Source organism: Hyaena hyaena, unplaced genomic scaffold (assembly GCF_003009895.1).
Source record: "Hyaena hyaena isolate Hyena2069 unplaced genomic scaffold, ASM300989v1 scaffold_189, whole genome shotgun sequence".
Taxonomy (NCBI): Eukaryota; Metazoa; Chordata; class Mammalia; order Carnivora; family Hyaenidae; genus Hyaena; species Hyaena hyaena.
In genome coordinates, this window is record NW_024080821.1 from 2,729,676 (window position 1) to 2,752,302 (window position 22,627).

Sequence of the window (22,627 nt, forward strand, 5' to 3'; positions counted from 1 at the left end):
TTTGAGGGAGAGACAGAGTGCAGTGGGGGAGGGGCAGAGAGAGAGGGAGACACAGAATCCAAAGCAGGCTCCAGGCTCTGGGCTGTCAGCACAGAGACCAATGCGGGGTTCAAACTCACCAAACACAAGATAATGAGATGAGCCAAAGTCACGAAGGCACCCCTTCCTCCTTCTTTTCTTATCTCCTATCTCCTTTCCTTTCTCCTCTCTTTTCTTCACTCTCCTCACATCTTTAAGGGTTTTAAAGCTGGGATGGGATGAGTGAAGGGCACAAGCAAAGTTACAGGCCCTTACTGCCCTCGTTAAGTCTTTGCTGAAACAAGATTGGGGTGTGAAGGAATGGAGAAACGGCTCCCCCATGTCTGTTCCGCCCACTCTCCCATTTCCTTTCCCCTGTGGCTGTGGAGGCCTTCATCTGTAGGTCACTCTCCTGCATCATGACTTCTCATGTTCTATAGGATAAATCTAAATTCATTAACCTGGTTTCTCTCAGCTCTCCAGAGTCTGACCCCTGCCTCCTCTCCTCCCTCATCCCCCACCACTTGCCCTGTGCTCTGGCCTTGCTGAGGAGCTCAGGGTTCCTGGAGTATATGCTGTGCCATTTCACCTCTGGGCCTCTGTTCTTCCTGCCAGATACACACTTCTGCCTACATGCATGAACTGTCCCTTTGTTCAAATGTCCCCTCCTCTGGGAAGCTTTCCCTTCTTTCCCAGGCATGGCTAGCTGCTCAGCCCTTTAACCTTTGAGGGTTCTCTGTAAGAGCTGTTTCCTCCCTGGCGTGAGTACATTTATGTGTTTCTGGGTCTATTTTCCCCACTAGATTGTGAGTTCATCGAAAATAAACTGGATGCCTTATTTTTGTGCCCCCAGCACTGGGCGTAGAGGTAGACCCAGTCATGCTCTCTGTGCTCTCCTGCTCTTCAAGGATAACTTCTACTCATGCTAACAAACATTTACTGAATTTTCACAATGGGCCAGGTATAAAACTCCAAAGCAATAAGCCACAGTGTAAATCAATTTTTAAAATAGATAAATCATCCACAATCTCACATGGAGGAATCAACTTCGAGGTTGACATGCAGTTTAGCAGACATTTTACAGACATTTATGTGCCTTGAGAGGAGAAATATATAAACTAGAACATACATATGCTTTCTTACTGGGTGCTAAATCATAATCATCAGAATCATAAGAATTTAATCTAGGTAATTTAACTAGTTACTGTGAATTGTCTTACAGTTAGTGACATTTGATAGTTAATGAGATTGTTAAAGGCTATTTCCTTTCCCAGCATTAACACAGGCTATTTTTACAAGTGGCTGGATTTTAAAATGGATTATAGTTCTAAATATTGGGAAGAATTAGCTTTTTAAATTTTAGCTCTTGTATGTAGGAAGAAACCAAAGCTTCTTATGCTGCTTTTATATGCCAGAGGAACTTCATTTTATTAAGAATAAATATTTGCACTGAAATAACTCAGAGCAACTTGGAAATCTCATGTGGAACAGAGAGCTCTAAGAAATCAAAGTTTTCACAGTGCACCAAAATTAGAAAGCCAGGCAATTCCAATTCTGACCAGTTTATCATAACAAGGAAATATATGCACTTCCTGTACTAGTATGAAAGGAAAGATATTACTGAGTAATATATATAAAGAATACTAGAATTTTATAGATGGTCCAGTAGAATTGGATATGGATGGGGAATCAACTTTGGGTCTGGATGGCAAAAAGAACCCTACAAAGTTGACAGGGTTTCAGTTTCCAAGGTGGTACACAAATATTCTCCCACCAATGAATTGCCCAAGTTAAGATCAGTTAAAATTATTTTGTAACATAACTAACTGGTGTTGATGATGCTGTGAGAGAGAACTGCCCACGTGCTGTGCTAACAAACTTGAGGTCAGTGGTTCTCAGACTGTGGCCCCAGAGAAGCAGCATCAGCATCATCTGAAAGCTTGTCAGAAATGCCAGTTCTCAGGTACCCACAAGACCTACTCAGTCAGACATTCTGTGAGGGCTGGCTGAGTTTCAGCGTGCCCTGCGGGTGATTCTAACGCATGCTCGAGTGTGTGAACCACTGCTGTATGAAATGGATCCTTCCAAAAATCCCAGAAACGTGAATTCTTTTGCAGAGACTCTGTCCTCCTAATTCTATATTTCATGAATCTCTACAATTTTCAATGTCCTCGGTAGGGTTTTTGTTTTTTGTTTTTGCCCTCAAGGCAGACCTCTTAAATAGTAAGTATTTTTGAGAGACTTAGCAACTTTTTAACAACTCCCATTGCTCCCTTGCCCCCAGTGGGAATCATTCCAGCTCTACTTCCTGAGCCCAATAGTTTCTCCCTGAGATTATGCCCTCTTCCCCAGGGTCACGCCCATGAGGGTGCATGGAGCTGGCACCAGGAAGCCACAAAGGTGCATGGAAAGAACCCCCCAGAAAGATGTAAGACCTGAACTCTCTTCTCCCATTCGGGACTGTGGAAAGATGAGAGACTGAGGGCTTCCTCACCTGCCGATAGGTCAGCAATTATTGGGTTCTTGAAAACACCTGCTAGAGGGTGGGCAGAATAAATAGGTGATACAGACTTGACAGTAGTTAAGTCTAATCCATGAGGAGAGCCTTGGGAAGGAATTCAGGGAGGATGTGCTGTTAAAACAGTAGCTTCAGGCTGCATGTAAAACCCAGTCATTTTAGCAACCGGGTGTAGAAGGGGCCTTATGAGGTACAGGCAGAGGATAAGTAAAATCGTTCAAAACTCCTCTACATAGTCAGTTGCCTCCTTGATACATTAATTTGACAACAATCATTGAGCACGTGTTATATCAGAGTTGCTGTTCCAAGTTCTGGGGTTACTAAGACATTGAAATTATAATATAGCTGGTTGACAGGAGAAGATGGAACAAATGAATGATGATAAACCTATAACTGAGGTATTTTTAAAATATTCTAAGAAGCTGAGAAATGGAAATTAGTTCTGCAGGGGAGAGTTGGTGAAAAGCATGTGGCATGTTTGAGAAACCACAGCCCATTAAAGAGCCAGTGAGGTTCGTCAGAGGCAGAGATACTGATTAGGAAGGCAGAAGGAGGCTTCGTTTTGACAGCTGGTATGACATCCCGAGTGGATGTCGTGTGTGCATATGTAAGTATGTATTTCCCCTCTGACATGATCTACAAAAAGTATCTGATGTGGCTCCTAAGGAATGCTAGTGAGCGGTATTACAAGAATGTAAGTGAGAGAGGAACGTGACTGCATTGGGAAAGGTCTCGGTTCAGCTGTGCGGAAGGTGGGCTGGAGGGAAAGCAAATGGACATGAGCAATTCAAAGAGAAAGATCTCTAATAGATAATGGATTGCGGAGGCAAGTGAGAGAGGATGGGAGACTGAGGCCCCCTAACCCTGTCCCTGTCCACCTTCCCACTGCTATCACCTCCTTCTCTAGCTTTGGCTCCGTTCCCTCCCCTGCCCACCACCTTCCTATATCCCCCTTCCTTCGCCTGCTCTGCTCCTCCTTTGCCCTTCCTCTTCATCTGCTTTAATTCTTCATCGATTTCCATTTCTTTTCCTGCAACATTTTCCTTTCTCCTCTACCCTTGGATTAAGTACCCCCTTCTGAAATTGCTGTCCTTTCAGAAGGACGGAGTCTTCTTCAAATATATTCCTCATCTATTACTTAATGTCATGAAAGTCCCTTATCCCTCTGCCTCTTATGTGCACATATGTTCTGGGGAGCCTCACCAAGTAAGGGAAGACCTATGCTAGAGGGTGGGGAAGACCAGATATCCCAGGTCTTCAACCACGTCTCCATGGGCTCCTCCAGGGGGTCCTCTGTACGAAGCCATACACCCTATAGCCATTCACCCACCCAGCAGGCAACACCAGGCACTAATTAAGTACTGACTGTGAGCAAGGATGGGCACCGAGGGGCACAAATATATTGTGAAATTGAGACCATCTGTCTGTAGGATGATATGGTTGAATTGTGGAGGAAAAACAGACAACATAAAAAGTTCATTAACATGATGATGTGTTCAATACTGTGGGGAAAGTGACTAAAGAAAAACGTATTTGAGACAGGAGGAAGGAAGGATGTCTTTAGAGGAGGACACTACGCAGTGATTACCATTTATCTCTAGGCAGTGTTCTAGAAACTTCGTATGTGTCATTCAACTTCAGCCCTCTGAAGAGGCCATAAGGTACTTTATTCCTAACTTTCAGATAATGAGATAGACCCAGAAAGATTAAGTAAACTTAATCAAGGTCAAATCTTAAGGAAATGGAAGACCTGATATTTGACTGCTGTTTTGTTAGACCCCAACTATCTCCCTACCGTTGTCTTTGAAAGGCAGGTTGTTATGTCTCTGGATGGCTTTAAGATATCTCATGAATGTATATGACAGCATGAACTTGTAAACTCTCAGAGACCAGCCCATTTCATCAGCACTTAGTGATATGGTCTACACATAGGATGCCCATCATATAGACCCGGACAACTCAGTTCTGAGCTCCAGAGGACTAAAAAGGCAAGTAGTAACTTCATGTATCTCTGCTTGTGGTTCCTTTATTTTAGGTGTATGGAGGAGATTCCATGGATCCAGGGAACCTCACATGGGTATCAGAATTTGTCTTCCTGGGACTCTCACAGACTCGAGAGCTCCAGCTTTTCCTGTTTCTGGTATTTCTGTTTGTCTACACCACCACTGTCGTGGGAAACCTCCTCATCATAGTCACGGTGACCTCAGACACACGGCTCCACACACCTATGTACTTCCTGCTCCGAAATCTGGCTGTCTTAGACCTCTGTTTCTCCTCTGTCACTGCCCCAAGGATGCTGGTGGACTTCCTCTCTGAGAAGAAGACCATCTCCTACCAGGGCTGCATGGCCCAGATCTTCTTCTTCCACTTTCTTGGAGGCGCCATGGTCTTCTTCCTCTCGGTCATGGCCTATGACCGCCTTGTTGCTATCTTCCGACCCCTCCACTATGTCACCATCATGAACACGCAACTCTGTGTGAAACTAGTGGTGACAAACTGGATAGAAGGATTTGTCCATTCCATTTCCCAATTGGCTCTGATGCTCCCGCTGCCTTTCTGTGGCCCCAATGTCCTGGATAACTTCTACTGTGACGTTCCACAAGTGCTGAGACTTGCCTGCACTGACACCTCCCTCCTGGAGTTCCTCATGATCTTCAACAGTGGAATGCTGGATGTCATCTGGTTCTTTCTCCTCCTGACCTCCTACTCAGTCATCCTGGTGATGCTGAGGTCCCATTCTGGACAGGCGAGAAGGAAGGCAGCTTCCACTTGCACCACCCACATCATCGTGGTGTCTATGGTTTTCATCCCAAGCATTTACCTCTATGCCCGGCCCTTCACCCCCTTCTCCATGGACAAGGCTGTGTCCATCAGCCACACGGTCATGACCCCCATGCTCAACCCCATGATCTACACCCTGAGGAACCAGGAGGTGCAGGCCGCAGTGAAGAGACTAGGGAGGCACCTGCTGATTTGTAAGAGGGAGTGACAATGAGTGGGTCACTTCTTTCTGGCTTTGTTTTCCATTTGTAAAATGGAGGGAAAGCTATTGTGTCTGTTGGCTGTCTTCAGAGCTTGTGCATATGTTGTGAAGGTCATCATAGAAGTGAGTGAGTTTTGAAACTAAGCAACTGACTCAGATCTTTAGGAAAAAGGGGAAAGTCCTCTTTGGTGGCTAAAGTTTGTGCTCTGCTAGGGTTCTAAAACCCCTGCTCAATGAGAAGTGTTCCCATGTCTCTGGAAAACTACACCCTTCTTTTCCCCTTCTTGGGGATTGTTTCCTCTTATGATGACAGCATTTCCCCAGTGAAGGCCCTTCTAGTTTATGTCTTTTGACTTCTCTTTGCAGTACCCCTTCTGGCCTATGTCCAGAGTTAGAGAAATCACAGGCTCTTGAAGATGTAGCCATACCTTGGGAGCCCTTACCCATTTGTTCCCAGACGAGTGACATTGGATAAGCCACCTGGCCTCTCTTGAACTCATGAATTCTTCCTCACCAAACAGGCATAAAGCAATATCTATCCCAATAATCTCACAGATTTGTTACAAGATTCAAAAAGTATATAAGAATATTTTATAAACCTTACATAGAACCTATGTGAAGGTGATTGTCATTGTTATGATTATCCCTGACATATGTTTTTTCATCGGTTGACTAGTGTTTTGGAAGTATTTGGTGGCGATTCCTTAGCGTGGTGAGGGAGGCATGGAGAGGGTGGGGGCTGAACTCCAGAGGGCCATGTAGCATGCCCACGAGTGAAACAGAGAAGAGAGTGAACATAAATTCAGCGGCATGTCTGCACTACTCTGACTACCATCAGAGTCTGCCGTCTCCCCACCCAACCCCATTTTCAGACTCAATGCTTCTTGCAAACAGGTATGGGAAGATCCATTCACTTGTTCATTAATTAGTTTTTGTAAATATACATTTGGGGCCTGCTGCAGTACTTTATGCGTAGACAACAGTTTGCTCACTCTCTGTTTCTCTTTATCCCCATCCCTTTTCCTTCTCTCCCTCCCTACATTGATATCTTCCTGTTCAGTCTTTATATCCATCTGGGCTTTTCCTCCATCCCTAGTTCACTGGTGTTCCTTGCTTCCTCTCTTCCTGGACCTCATCGCCACGCATCCATCATATCTTTTCTTCATTACCACACTGGGGCTGTGGGGCCAGTTGTTAGGCAGAGTTGAAGAGAAGAAATAGGTTATGGTTAGAGGTGCAAGGGGCTGCAACCCTGACAACTTTTAATAAAAAGAGGACGTTTAAAGTTCTTGCTGAAGTTACATATTGTGGGTACAAGAAGCTGTCAGGACTGAACACAGCTGGTCTCTCCTCTCTCCCTCCCTCCTTCCTTTGCAGCCACCTTATATATGGCTCACATGGGAGCCTCAGCCTGAAAACCTGACCTTCTCATTCTGCTTTCTGCAGACAACTAGCTCAGTGTCTCAGGTTCCAATTAGAAGCCCCATGAGAATAATCTGATTGGCTGACATTGGTCCACATGTCCCATATGGCTGAGGGGATGTGCAGGTCATGTGACAGAAGCATGGCCATCATGGTCCCTCCCTTTAGCAGGAATTATGGGTGAGGGTGGGTCCCAGAGAAGGAGCATGTGGGTGGAGAGACTCTCCTATAGACATGTCTGCCATGAAAAGCATAAGGGAGATACCCTTAAATGACACCATCCAAGGAACTTGTAATTAGTTATGTCTAGACATTCATGTGTTTATTCACCCATTAAATAAGGATTTATTGAAGGCTTCCAGTTTAGCTTTTCTGTCCTACTTGTCCTCTTTACCCCAGGTTCTTAGGAAAACTGTCTCTTTCATGGCTGAACTGAGGGAAGAAAGGACAGGACCCTGAGGAACCAGGGCATCCTCAGAGGACACATGTGGCAGCAGCAGTGGCTGATCCAGTAGAAGCCATCAGCAGTTGCTGGGGGAGCTGGTATGGAGAGAGAGCTGAAAGCAGGAGAGGAAGCTGCTGGAGCACCAAGGACAATGGTGCCTGCCTGGACAGCCACCTACAGCCAGGTCTCCTGCATCTTATGGATGCAGGGAAATACCAAGGAAAGGGCAGCTGGTGCCCTAGTATAGGCTATAGAGCGTTCTTTTTCTGTGGAGAGTTTAAAACAATAGTAAAACTGACAAAAGGTGCTTCAATAAGTACCATGCCTGGAGAACTCTAAACAATGTTGGGGCTAAAATTCTCCCTGCCAGGTGGGCTATTCCCACTACCCTGCCCTTTGTAAACCTGGTGTGTGTGTGTGTGTGTGTGTGTGTGTGTGTGTGTGTGTGTGCGCGCGCGCGCACACGCGTGTGTGAAAGAGAGAGAGAGAGAGAGAGAGAGAGAGAGAGAGAGAGAGAGGCAGGATCCTGGGAAAGTGGGAGAAATAATTAGAACTAGAGAAAGGAGAGGGCCAGAGACGTTATGAAGGAGGAGAGTGTTTGCAGTGGAAAGAGAGGGCTTGGTGCTGTCTCTGATTCTGAAATGATGTCAATAAAACAGCAAGGCTATGGGGAGACCACTGAGGTGAAGGCCAAGGGGGAAAGTCGAGTTTGAGCTGTAGTAGGGTCTCCCATGACAGGGAATGTGCCCATTGAGCTCCTTGCAGCCCTCCCAAGAACATGGAAATGGGACCTAGAGGCCCTTGGGCTTTCCCCATGCTGTAATTGACAGAGAAGTCACAAAGACCAGGATACCTACTGCTTTGCAGTGGGAACTCTCATAAGCAAAAGACACATCATTTTTTCCTTCCATCCTCACTGCAGAAGGTGCTGGAAAGAGGAAGAAAGAAGTGTGAAGAGACAGACAAGTAATAAGTGGACAAATAAATAATTTCAAGAATAAAACCTATGAAGGAAAGGCACAGAGCAATGAGACTGGTAGAGTGGATGGTATTATAAGATGTGGTGGGGGAAGGGATCTCTGAAGAGAGGATATTTGAACAAAGATCTGGATAATAAGGAGCTAGTCAGGTCAAGATCTGGGTGATGGGCAAGCATTCCAGATAGAATCAACAGCAAGTATAAAGGTCCTGAGGTAAGAATGAACTTGGTGGCCAAAGGAAAAAGAAAAGAGAGTGTCATAGGAAAGTGATGAACAAAGCGAATCTTGGTAGGAGGTGAGCTCTAAGATGTATTAGTTATCTACTACTGTGTAACAACCCCAAACCTAGCAGCTTACAAGTAGTCATGTATTATCTCTCACAAGATCCACGGGCCAGGAGTTCTGGCAGGACATGGCACAGACATCCTATCTCTCCTTCTTGGGCCCCAGCTGAAAGACTCAAAGGTGAGGGATGGAGTTGCTTGAGTTTCATTCATCCATATGTCTGGCTATCAGTGTCAGATGATACTAGGTACTAGGTGGGGCAGTTGACTGGTCTCTACATGTGGCCTGGGCTCTCTCACAACATGATAGCTGGGTTCCAAGGACATATGTCCTGAAGAGACAGCCAGGTGGAAGCTCACCTGGCTAGTCTCAAAAGTCAATGAGCATCACTTCTACTGAATTCTGTTAGACAGAAGTGAGCCACCAAGTCCAGCCCACATTCAAAGGAGGGGACTTAAACTCCATCTTTTGAATGAGGAGTGTCAAAGAATTTGTGGATATATTCTTAAGTTATTATTGATATGTAGGTAAGAGCCAGATGAGGAGAGAGTCTGAGTTTTATTCCAAGTGCAATGAATCTTTGGAAGGTTTGGATGTGGGGGTGGAGGGGGTGGTGATAGCATGATCTAATTTATACTTTAAAAAGGTCCTGTTGCCTGCTGGACAGAGGATGAGTTATAGAGGTCAGACCTGGCAGAGGGGGTTGAAAATTTGACTTGGAGAAAAGAGAGCTGGATTCAAGTTCAACTTCCTGCACTAACTACCTGTTACCTTGGGCAAGTCTCCCAACGTGAGGATATAGGAGTACACTTTTGCATTTATATGAGGAGGTACCTAGGGCTTTCCCTCCCTCAAAGCTGCAGGGGCCAATGTTTGTTTCATGTCTCCCCTGTTAGATGCCTGTTTTTATTCAGCACCCTAACTCCAGTGCTTAGCATAGGACTTGGAGTGTGAAGGCTCTCCACAAATATTTGTTGAAAGAATAAATGAACAAATAATATTGTAAATATTGTTCCTTAACAACAGACCTCCCTGACTTTACCAACCCCATAAGCCATCAGTGATAGGGCGGGGGTGAGGAGGAGCATTAAGGGAGCATCTGGCTCCGTCTCTTCTGGAATAATCCTGTGCCCATTGTATACTGGAGTCTACAAGGCCTGATTGCATTCAGAACCACCATCACTGTCCAGATGGACATAAGGAAAGCAATTCTAAAGGTTCAGAGTCGTCGGAGCTGTGGCTGTGACTGCACCTGACTACCTGCCACCTGCAGGTAGCACTGCATATTCTTGGTTGTAAATAGCTGTTTTGATATAGCAGTGGGAACACGGTGATTGCAGAGATGAGACAGAACTTGATTTCCTTCAATTCTGTCACTTTATGTGACCATTTGAAGTTTTAAGTTGCGTTTAAAATTTAAGATCAGGAGGCAGAGGGTAAACAGCAAAGTACAATGTTTCTAAAGGGAAATTTTACTTTACAGATGAATGATCTACTGAATTTGAGTACCTTTACCACTGAAATGTATTCTTCTTTTAAAATTCCAAATCACTTATTTTAAAACTAAAAAACAAATCAACAGACACTGTAAGAATATATTAAATATTATATTAAAACCACCAATATGCAGGTAGTTTTCTCCCTTTATTTTTAAATGCTTATTTATTCATTTTGAGAGAGTGTGTGTGTGCACATGAGTAGGGGAGGGGTAGTGGGAGAGGAAGAGAGAGAATCTCAAGCAGGCTCTGCCCGCGTTCTGATTTCGTGAACTTTGAGATTATGACCTAAGCCGAAATCAAGAGTCACACACTTAACCAACTGAGCCACCCAGGCACCTCTCCCCTTTATGTAAAACACAGGCACATAATTAAAGTATTAATCCAATACTCTTTTCCTTTTTAATTTTAATGTTTTAACGTTTTACTTATTTTTGAGACACAGAGAGACAGAGCATGAGCAGGGGAGGGGCAGAGAGAGAGGGAGACACAGAATTCAAAGCAGGCTCCAAGCTCTGAGCTGTCAGCACAGAGCTCGATATGGGGCTCGAACCCACGAACTGTGAGATCATGACCTGAGCCGAAGTTGGATGCTTAACCAACTGAGCCACCCAGGCGCCCCTTCCTTTTTATATGTTGAAAATATTTTTTTAAAGTTTACTAAGAGAACTTTCACACATTTCTAACCGTGGTCATTACTTATTTCATTTAATGAGTATTACTGAAAACAATTTCATTATGTAAAGGAGGGGCCATCAAAAAACAATCAGCTCCCAATATAAGATACTCTAGGTTGCCCCTGGGCAACACTTAGCCCCAAGGAAAATCAAACCTCTCCTCGATAAGGTCCCCGTGGGTGTCACGAAAAGCCCACAGAGGGAATGTGTGGAGCTCATGGCCCTTGCCCATGCCCTTCTGGTCTCCGGGTGTGTTTCGCCCTGACAACAGAAAAAAGCAAATGTCAAAGCAAACCACAGGGAGACCTGGCAAAGACCCATATGTCCTGACCTGCCCCAGAGTGAAGGTCATGGCTGGAGAGGAAAGCAGCTGCCCAAGATGGGGAGCATCTGGAGGGCTTCCCCCTCCATCACTGTCCTCCACTCAGTTTCCAGTGGCCCTGGCAGCTGGAATGTCCACTCTGACATGAGGAGGAGGGCTCAGAGAGCCAGGGTCTGAGCACATCTAACTTTAGAGGCCTGCCTCCCTGTCCCCCTGCCTCCCTGCCTCCCTCCACTGCCTCCCTCTCTTCCTTTGTTCCAGGCGCACAGCCTGGATGATCTGCAGAGCCCTTATAGTCACTGCCTCCTACCTTCACCCTGACGGTGCTCTCTGCCCTTGTGGGACAGCCTGGGGCCAACTCAATAAAGGAAGCAGCGTGGAGGCAGAACAAAGCTTATGCAGCACCAGTGAATGCCCGCTGTGCCAGGCACTGTGGTGGCATTTTACATGGGTTCCCATAAGGTAGACATAGTGATGATCTCCATTTGACAGTGAAGAAGGGGATGCAGATGCTGAGCAGCTCACCCAAGTAGATGATGGGCAACAAGCTCCCATGTGCTCGATGCTGTGGTCCTCAGAGGGAGCCTTCCTGCAGAATCCGAGAGGCCTGGAAGCAGATGGCAGGGCGTGGAGGGGGGGGGGGGGGGTGTCCATGGAGGGTTGGGTGTCTGCAGCTTAGGCGCAGGGTCCTATGGGAGGGTGGCAGAGAGCAGGCTGAGGGAGGGGCAGGAGGACCACGGGGTAGAGTAGCTTTTCCTTCGGTCTCCTTGGCTGAACCTCCGCCTGCCAGCCCAGCCCAGCAGCGGCCCTGGGAACTTGCCTGGAGAGGGGAAGTGACTTGCCGAAGACCATGCAGCTACTTAGTGGCAGGACCGGGCCCAATCTTCTGAGGCACGCTGTCCCTCGATCTTCCAGCAAATACACACTGAGCAATGCCCGCTCCAGGCGCTGCCCTGCACCTTGGGAGAAACACAGCAGTGAGCCCAGTAGCGAGGGGCGGGGGGGGGGGGGGTGTTCAGTCTCATAACTCCACTGAAGATGAGAGGGAAGTTCCAGAGCTCCACCGCAAGAGGCTGGGCTTCCCCTCCCAGACCCTAGAACAGGATATAAAAGTCCCTTCCCAGCTACTTCCAGAAAAGAGGAGGAGGTAAGAGGTCAGCTTGGGGACCTCCAGGTGAGAAGGGAGCAGGGGACCCACCTACATGCAGGATGTGGGTGTCAATCCTTTACTCACTGTGGCTGGGGGTCTCACTGCAGAGATGGAGCTGTTCCTGGCCCCAGCAGGGGTCCTAGCCACACTCGCCCTGGCCCCGCTCTGGGAGGGCACTGGCCCAGGTAATATCCCTCTGAGCAGCCAAGGAGGAGGGCGAAGGAGGGGGAAGTGCTTGGGTCTGGGGGAACCTGTGGCTCCCCCGGACCTTGAGTCCCCTTCCGTCTGAACAGCCTCCCCCAGGACAGTGGGGACCTCGGCCCTTCGGGACTGCAGAACAGAGGCCCTATTGCTGGTGGATGCCCACAGTCAGATTCAGGAAGTGGGCCTGGGAGGGTTGAGGCAGTGGGGGGCTCCAGCCATGGCCGTGTCAGCCATCACCTTGCCCCTGGGCACTTGGGGCAGTGCCATGTGGGTAGAGAGCTTCCCCTCCATCCAGCCTGTCTGCCCTCACTGCCCTGACTGTCCGCCACCAGCCTGGGGCTCCACGGGGTGGCTGCACTTCCTTTCTCCAGCCCTCACCCTCCTCTTGCAGCTTCAAGCAGCGGCTTGGCGGTGGCTTGGCCACCCCTGGACCTCCTGTCCCACTGAAATGCCTGTTAGCCGCCACCAGGACAGTGGTTGAGGCTGCTGAGTATATGCATGTGGCTTCGGGGCTCTGGAGGAGAAGTTACAACTCCAGGGATCCAGTTCCTTCAGTGTCACTGGTACCGTGCCCTCCATGGAGCCCCAGGGCCTGCTCTGGCCTGGGAGGGCAGGAGGCACAGCCGGGGTGTTGGGAGGAAAGGGGGTAAAGGGATGGGAGACGTGGAACAGACCAGCTCAGGAAGGAGCTAGGTCCCTGGACCCAGGCCCCTGCCCGCCTGTCCTGTCCCCACGCTTGCTGACGGAACCCCAGCTTCGGCTGCCGTCCCAGGCCAGTGGCTGTGCTCTCAGGACCAGGAGAAGTGCAGTGACAAGTACCAGGCCGTCACCGGGAAGTGCAACAAGAAGTGGGTGCAGGGGCTGCACCTGACTCAAGGGCACCTCCCTTGCCCGCCTCCACCCCTCATTCCACGCCGAGTAGCCTCCAGCCCCAGAGCCCTCTGACTGGAGCCCACTCAGTGCTGCGGGGCAAGACCCTTGCTGGGGGCCTCCAACCCGGCCCTGGCTCGCTGGGTGCTAGCTGAGTATGAGGACAGGCTGTCACTCCCCTTCGGCCGGACACCGAACAAGAGGCTCAGTGGCTTCCTCTATCCTCACGGAAGTAGCAGCTGAGGGTCTAGAAGATGTTCCATCCTTCGAAACATGGGAAGCAGAAGCCCTGCCCAGAGGCAGCTTGAATCCAAGCTCGGCCCTCTGCCATCTAGGAGACTTGGGGCAAGTAATATAGCTGAATCTCAGCTTTCTCATCTGTAAAATGGTGATAAAACCTACCTCACATTGCTGGTGTGAATATTAAATAGGGTCCTTATAATTATATATAAGCATCTATATAGGGTGTGATCTATTACTGCCAGCCATTATAGTATTTTTTTTTCTGCAAGAGTTAGCATCAAAGGATCTTGCTAAATATAAAGAGTGATGGACCTTATTCTATATCTATTGATCTAAGTGATTTCACATTTATCAGTTTATCAATTTTCCATTCAGATGTCAATATAACAATCAATCACCTACTCATCTATCAACATCTATTTATTAATTCTTCTTACATCTATCCAATTTTCTCTATATTTATTACCTATCACCTACCAACTGAGTATCTATCCGTAGTCCTGCCATCTAGGCAATCCATTAGTCCATAAATTGATCTATCGATTTGATCTATTTACTTGGAAGACCTGGGGTGTTCTCAGCCAGCCAACCTGGCTTCCCCCCTTCTCTACTCCTAGAATCCTCAGGACCAACCAGGGACCATCTTTCTAGGAATGGCAGTCACACAGAGAGTGGGGATGGCAAGGGAGGTCAGGAGAGGAAGAGAGAATGGGTTAACTCCAGCAGGGGCAATCTGCTGCCCCTGAGTCCCGGGATGGCCCTGACATTTTATGGGGTCCGGGAGCCCATGCCCCACACTGACCTATCTCCTCAGTGGGTCTGGGCCGTCTCAAATCAGATTGTGTGCTTCCCCGGTGAGAAGCTGACGTCCCACGGGGGCCTGGCCTTTATGTTCATGCAGTGGGGCCAGTTCATTGACCACGACTTGGACTTCACCCCTGAGCCCCCAGCAAGAGTGGCCTGCACTGTGGGCGTCGACTTGGAGAGGACCTGCACCCAGATGCCCCCCTGCTTCTCCATCAAGGTACCCCCAGCCAGTCCCCCAAGGACTGGTCTCTACCCCAGGCCACAAGCTGGAAGGCTAACATACCCTCCTTAAGGAGCTGTCTAAGATGCTGGAGTATCAGACCAAGGCAGGAAGCACGGCCCGGGACTGACCCCCCAGTTCTGTGCATGTCTGAGGGGAAGACTCTGGGCAGCTGCTTTTGGAGCCTGTGGGTTCCCTTAGCTCTTGCCCTTCTCTCTTTCCTGAAGTGGTCCAAGGGTCCTGTACCTCTCATCTCCTGGGATCATGTGTGAGAAGGGCACTGACCTTCAGGCTTAGAGGCAATGGTGGTGTGGTGGGGGATCCTCTCTGGGGATCCGGGGGCAGGGGGCGGTGGGGGAACACATGTGCATACACTCCCACATTCAGCGACATTCATGGGGCATGACGTGTGAGGGCTCCTGGCTGGCTCCTCCCTGTTGCAATCTTACCCCTTCTTCAGGCTCTGGTTCAGGGGCACCTCCTTGGGAGAATCTTCCCATATTTTCCTATCAAACCTTTTGCTTTTGGCTTTTAGATCAAGCATAGCAAATAGCGCCTCAATTTAGAGTTATTCTCTAAGCGTGCCTCTGTTTTCACTGAATGCAGGCTTCCTGCAACAGGTCCTGGTTTTGCTGACCTCGTCCATTCCTAATCTTTCATGACTCTATGATACAAAGTGCTAAGGCTGCTCAGACTGACCTGGTGAGCAGCACTAGTCTGGGTGAGTCAAGGAGGGCTTCATGGGGGAGGAGGGGGGTTGAAGCAGGTGGGGGATGATCAAGAGGAGTGAGCTTGCTATTGAGGGGCTCCAGAGTCATGGCTCCACTTCCATCTTAGATCCCACCCAACGACCCCTGCATCAGGGACCAGAGTGACTGCACTCCCTTCCGTTCAGCGCCCGCATGCTACAAAACAGGAACCAAGTCTGAAACCAGCTCAGTGTGCTCACCTACTTCTTGGATGCCAGCATGGTGTATGGCAGTGAGGTCTCCCTCGCCCTGCGTGTGCAACCAGACCAGTCACTTGGGGCTGCTGGCCGTCAACAGCTGCTTCAGCGACAATGGCCAGGCTCTGTTCTCCTTCGACAACCTGAGTGAAGACCCCTGCCTCCTCACCAACCCATCCCTGTGTGTACTCTGTTCCCTGGCAGGTCAGCCAAGGCAGCCTGCTGAAGAGTACATTAGATAAGACCTTGTACACAAGGGTTTAGTTCAAAGCCAACAAGTGACTGTATAAGACCCACCTCCAGGAATCTGCTTTCCTTCCCAGCCTCTAGGAGACACTGTGGCTACAGGAGCAGGCTCTGCCCAACGCCCTCTCTTTCTCTTTCCCCAGGATTCCCTGGGGAGAGCAGTCTGAGAGCAGTCTGAGTCCCCAAGTGTATGGCAGGGGAAAGGTCCAGCCCTTGGCAGGGAATGTGCTGATGGATGCAGTTCATGGGACAGGTGGGTTCACAGTCCCAAGATCAATGTTCCTAGAGTCATCTGGGCCCCTCAATCAGCCATGGACCCGTTTACTTGTAGACTAGAATCATTAGGCCCGAGTCCAGTAACTGGGATCTGAGACCCACTGTCCGGCTCCTGACCCATTGTGCTGGGGCAGAGGGTGGCAGTCAGTGAGGACGTTCATAACACAGCTGAGGAGACAGAGGTCGGGCCAGGGCCTGGAGCCTGGCCCAGGTTACAAAGGTCTACCCCCTCTTTCTAGTCCCTAGAGCTGTGTCTGCTTTAGCAAAAAGACATTTCTCTGGGGAGGGCTGTGGTGAATCTGAACTCGAGATTTTCAAGGTGACTCCCAATCACCTGAAACCCCCAAACTGGCAGCGATGCATACCATGTTTATGCGAGAGGACTCCCGGCTGGCTATGGAGCTTAGATGCCTGAGTCCCCCGAGGAGTGGAGACACGCTACACCAGGAGGTCGGGAAGACCGTGGCCATGGTCCATGTGGGGAGTCCTGGGCCCCAGCATCCCTGAGAAGACAATCTGGCATGAGACACCATTTGAGGGAGTGGCTCCCACTTTCCTTAATGCATTCGCTGGGGACGTGCCTCAAATCAGTAGGTTTGGGTGATTGGGAGCGTACCTAAGATCTGACCTATACCCCAAACTCTGCCACTAACTCGCTGTGTGACACTGTCCTTGTCATCCAGCTTCAGGATCTTCATCAGTCAGTGGGAAATTAACATTTCCACTTTTGACATGATGGCAATAAGGAATTAATATGTCCCAGCAGCCCTTCAGAAAGCAAAGGTTTGTCCGAAGGCAAGGGGATGGGGTGGGCGGCCGCTAAGGTAATGCTCCTTCTGTCTTGTAGATCATCACCTACCGAGACTTTCTGCCCCTGGTTCTGGGCGAGGCCCGGGCTCCCCTGGGGAGAGATCCCTGGGGTTCTCCAGGGGATATTGCTCCAATCTGGACCCTCATGTGGCCCATGTCTTCACCTTGGCCTTCTGCTTTGGTCACACCATGCTCCAGCCCTTCATGTTTCACTTGGACAGCCAGTACAGGGCCTCAGCACCCAATTCATGTGTCCTGCTTAGCACTAGCTTCTTTGTCAGCTGACGAATCGTGTGTGAAGGTGACCAAGTTTTAAGAGCAGATGGGAGTGGGGTGGGGGTGGGGGACCAAGCTTAGTGCCAGGAGCCCAGGCTCCTGCTCAGGCCTGTGCTAATCATCTCCCCAGGGTAGTGAAAACAAGGAGGGTGCCACCAAGCCCCTAGGTCCTGGGTTTCCCATTCCCTCAGGGATGAGAGGATTTCCAAAAAGGGGCAGAGACTCATATCAGACTGATGGCTTGTGGGCCTCATAGGAGCTTGCCTTCTGCTCCTTCTTTAAGAAGTGGGGGTCACTTCTTTCTCTGTCAGCCCCTGCGCCCTTCAAATCTATCCAGGCCTTTGTTTCCTGATACAAACATTATAGAATATAAGCGACGGGTTTGTCCAGCTCTGAGCTAGCGTGGCATCATGTGAGGAGCCCAGGGCTCCCCAGAGGCTGATCCAGTGTGTGCTGCTCACATTCCCTGCCACCAGGTGGCGCCGACCTGACCATCCTAGGCCTCACGGCCACCCCCGCCAAGCTGAATGTCAGGATGCCACATTAGTGGATGACCGGCTGTTTCGGTAAGTGGGGAGCATTGGGCTGGACCTGGTGGCTCTCAACATGCAACGCAGCTGGGACCATGGCCTCCTGGGTCAGAGGGCTGCCCGTCCCTCCTCCCAGGCTTTGTCTGGCCTGGGGTTGCTGCTGCTGGTGGTGAGTGGGTTTCAGAGAAGACCCTCGGCGCATCCTTTCTGACTGTCAACCGTCTACCCGATGTGCTGTGGTTGAGAAGCATGTGAGGTCACGCTTGATGTAGTAAAGCATCCCTGGGACCACCCTTTTGCCATTCTGTCATATCTTCTCCAGCCGCTGTAGGGTCCCTGGCTGTAGATTCACAGCACAGCCAGGACTTGGACATGGGAGTGAACAAAGCAGATCAGGAGTTTCCGGGTAGAGAAAACAGTAGATCCAAAGGGCAGGGAAGAACTGCCCCATTCCCCATGTACCCAGGTGGGCTCCAAGGAGGAAGACTCAAGTTCCAGGGAACTGGCTCCTGCTCTAAGTGCAGAAAGGCCAAGAGTCCGAGAGGTAGGAACAGATCCAGTAAAATTAAGACGGCCTTGGCTGTTTTGTGAGGACACAAAAATCCCAGGAAAGAAGAAAAACTCATCCTGGAAAAGAAGAAAACTTAGGCACTTTGCTAGGAATTTTCATGGATATTAATCACTTAGTTCTGCCAATGACCTTGAGAAGCAACAATTACAGCCATTTTTATAGATGAGAAAATAAGCTCAAAGACATCTAGTAATTTTCTCAAGGCCACATAACTAGGAAGTAGTAAAGTCTGAATCAAGTTCAAAATTCCTTTCTTCCCCTGTTTAAGCCACAGTGTTAGGGGAAGGCTTTGGTCACTACCTGCTCCCCTCTCCCTCCCCCCACCTCCCTACTTTTCTGTCCAAATACAACCCAAAGCCCCATCTGCATTGGCTGATCTTTGGCCGTGTACAACAGGGTGAGGGCAGTCTCTAACTGCACCTAACACAGCACCTGACAGGCACACAGCAGGCACTCAAGAACTGGGTTTCCTCCTTACATGTGGGTGCTGTTGGCAACTAAAGAGCTGTGGGCGCCCTCTGCTGGAAAACTGAGATTGCTAGCCCCCGCCCCTGCCCTCAGCCAAGGGACACACACACTGAGTTTTTGTGCCCTCCCATACCTTTCCCTCCAAGCTGTCCCAGAAATATTCTCCAGATACTAGCTCTGACGTCTCCTCCAATCCAAACACCAAACCTGGAATTGGAAGACCCTGTTTGAACTCCACTCAATGGTGGAGTGACATTTAAAAAGTCACAGTTGGGGGCACCTGGGTGACTCAGTCAGTGAGGCATCCGACTTCAGCTCAGGTCATGATCCCACGATTCGTGGGTTCAAGCTCCAAGTCGGGCTCTGTGCTCACAGTTCAGAGCCTGGAGCCTGCTTTGGATTCTGTGTCTCCCTCTCTTTCTCTGTCCCTCCCCCACTTGTACTCTGTCTCTCAAAAATAGACAAATAAACATTAAAAAATGTTTTTTAATGTTTACTTACTTTTGAGAGAGAGAGAGAGAAAGAGAGAGAAGCGGGGAGGGGCAGAGAGAGAGAGGGAGACCCAGAATCTGAAACAGGCTCCAGGCTCTGCGCTGTCGCACAGAACCCTGACGGGGCATGCTCGAACTCACAGAGAGATCATGACCTGAGCTGAAATCAGAAGCTTAACCAACTGAGCCACCGAGGCACCCCTCAAAAAAATTATTTTTAAAGTCATAGCTGCTCAAGCAAATATCCACTGATACAATGGAGATTACAAAATGCCTCACAAAGGTGTTTGAGGATCGGAAAAGATTATCACATAACAGTGCTTAGTGAGGCCAAATATTACATCGTTTTCCTTTGTTCAGCTGGAAGGCGGTGTTTGTGAGTTGCAGTTCAATGGACGATATTGGACAAGCGTTTTGTCAAGATTGAGCCAACCTATCTCCTATCCTGATGGTCCCCAGCCCATCATCTGACTTGGTCCTATTGTGAGATCATAACAGAGAAATCCATATGGCTGGTCTTTGGAAGTTTCTGAGTAGGTGAAAACAAATTTTAAAACAGCTTTATTGAGATATAATTAGCATATCCCAAAATTCACCCATATGAAGTATATGATTCAATGAATTTATCAAAGACTTTAGTATACTTAGAGTTGTGCATTTTTCTTTTTCTCATTTCTTTCTTTGTTTTTTCTTTTCTTTTCTTTTTTTTTTTTTTTTTTTTGCCTATTGAGGTCTTTGGCCCATTGATCTCCATTGCTAATGTCAGAACATTTTCATCGCTCACAAAAGAAACCTTGTAATAACAGTCCCTCCCCATCCCCACTCCAGCCCCTGACAATCACTGATCATCTTTCTACCTCTACACAATTGCCTATTTTGGTTCTTTCACGTAAATGGAATCATATAGCATGTGTTCCTTTTCTGAGGAGGTAAATTTTAACCACACCTCATTTCTTGGTTTGTTCACTTATTTACTTCCTCACTCATTTCTTCTACAAACCTGATTAAGAGTCTTTTATGTTCTGGGTCCTGTCTTATTTGCACCAGTTGATGCCCATCAGCCCAATAATAATATCCTTGTGGCTGTTGAGTGTTGGGTGGCAGCAGCTTCTTACGTTAGGACGCACTCACAAAATATGGCTGTCCACTTGCTTTGAAAATTAGAGCACAGTGGTTCGATATTTGGAAGGTTCTGGCCTCTTCTGTCAGCGGGGATCTTGTCCTGCCCGACATTTCCTGACCACAGAGCTCTCTCAGGAGAAACTGTGGAGAAGCAGAAGCTAAAGGGAAGTCAGGCTGAATCGCTTCTGCCCCTTTCCCTACAGAGCACAGTGCTCGCAGGTGCCTCTGTGGGCTCTCCCAGCCCCGGAGTCTGGCACAGCTTAGCCACGTGCTGCAATACCCGGATTCGGCAAGGAAGTTCCTGCATCTGTATGGGATGTCTGACAACACTGGCATCTCTGGATTGGGGCCATCGCAGAGCGTCTTTCGCCAGGGACCCGAGTGGGGCCTCTTCTGGCTTGTCTTTTTGAAAACCAGTTCACAAGAGCCCGAAATGGTGACAGGTAAGTGACTCTACCCTAAAGAGACCAGCCAAGCGGCAGGGCAGAAAAACACTAGCATTTCAAGTCTCAGATAATGCCCTTTTTAGATTCGTTTTTTCCCAGTTCACAGGGCCTAAGACCAGGAGACTCCTGTGTAGAGCCAGGCTAGACTCATCTTGCCTGAGCTAAAGGCACCTTTAACCCCCGAGACAGACTGGCCGGCCTCACTGTTCCAGGCTCGTGAGTCCCAGGAAACATGGGCAGAAAGCGCTAAATCTGGTTTCCTTCTAATAAAGCTTATGGTTAAAGACCTGATTCCCTAATTTGGATTTGGTATTTACTGGGTTCAAATCCAGCCCTGGCCACTTAAATGCATGTTATACTGGGCATTTTACTTGACTGCTGAATCTATTTCTTCATGTATAAAATGGGAATAATATCTATTTCGCAGGAACTCTGGAGAACTGGATGAAGTAGTGTGAAGTAGCTAACGTGCAGTGCGTGCTCACAATGCTAATTCTCCCCAACCTTCACCCACATCACCCCACATAACCTTCACCCACATCACCCACATAACCTTCACCCACATCACTCAACTGTCTTGGTAGGTTCTAGCGGGAAAACGGTGTGTTCACCAAGAGACAGTGCGGGGCCCTGAGCCAGGTTTCCTGGGCTGGAGCTGTGTGCGATGACACTGGTATAACCGTCGTTCTGAGGGACATCTTCATTGCCAACACTCGCCCCCAGGGCTTTGTGAGCTGCACCCGCGTCCCCAGGCCTCTGCAGGTGAGGAGGGAGGCCCTCCTCCAACCGCCCTGGTGGGTCCAGGCCTCCACACCTGTCCTGGACCAGATGGCTGAGACCTTTGAGGGCTCTAAGCAGTGACAACAAAACTTGTCACTAGAGACAGGGAACTCTCCCCGTAGTGGCTTCCTGGCACGCTAGCTTCTGGACAGTTAAGCCAAGGCCCAGGACTTTGGGGGGCAGTTAGGCCCCAGCTCAGTCACCAACACCCTGACACAGTTGCAGGTCTGGACACCCAGCAAGCTCCACACTTGCCCACTTTTGGTGCTTCCGCAGGAGCCCGTGCCATGCCTCCAGCCTCAGACACGAGCTATTGCAGGGAGGACCACATGGCTACCTTGTCCCCGGAGCAACCACTGCTGATGCTTTTGCTGGCCATGGCTCAGAGCTGGTTCCGTGGCTGGGAGTGACGGCTGGGGCTCCCAGCAGCAGTGAACCCTCCCACCTGGGGAGCCTCTTGGGTAGAAGGTCAGGCATCAGCTCCGACTGCAAGGAGGGCTTGAGGCCCAGGCAGGAAATCATCTGAACGGTTCTGGCCTCTTTTTTCTACTTCCCAGCCTGTCCCCAACCTTTGCCCACGACTGCAGGCCACCCTCACTGGCCCCAGCCACCCCACAACCCTCTGCTGGAGCCTGCAGGCCGAGCAGCACACTCTGCTTGTACCAGTAAAGGACTTCTGGGGGCAGGACTGGTTCCTGGGTGAGGATGGGGAGGGCATGACCTCTGTCCTGTGCTTTGCTCCAAATGTCTAGAAGGAGCACAGCCAGGACACCTTAGGCACTAACCCCTAAGGCTCTCCTGCGGGCTGATGTACAAGAACCAAAAGCAACACTCGGGACAGGAAAGGGCCGATAAGGGGAAGATTCAGGAGGATACCTTGGCCACGCCAGCAACCTGAGCAAAAACCCAGCCAACACGTCAGTCAGTGTACAAAGTTTTTATGTACAAAAAACACACTAAAGGTACTACCCAGCTAGCAGAAAGGACCGGGCACTGCCTTTAGCCTTCATTTATTCCAGAAATAA

At 49.2% G+C, this 22,627-nt stretch overlaps 1 protein-coding gene and 1 pseudogene across 1 annotated transcript; both read left to right on the top strand.

Annotated features, from left to right (window-relative positions):
* Positions 1-4,589: 4,589 nt before the first annotated feature.
* LOC120237763 (olfactory receptor 4D2-like) lies at positions 4,590-5,525 on the top strand. The gene has a single exon (XM_039241176.1). It carries the CDS (start codon positions 4,590-4,592, stop codon positions 5,523-5,525), a length of 936 nt encoding a protein of 311 aa, XP_039097107.1.
* A 6,823-nt stretch (positions 5,526-12,348) lies between these two features.
* LOC120237765 lies at positions 12,349-22,354 on the top strand (annotated as a pseudogene).
* Positions 22,355-22,627: the final 273 nt, after the last annotated feature.

Excerpts from the sequence above, each read along its gene's own strand:
- LOC120237763 (XM_039241176.1), top strand. The coding sequence starts at position 4,590 with ATGGATCCAGGGAACCTCACATGGGTATCAGAATTTGTCTTCCTGGGA.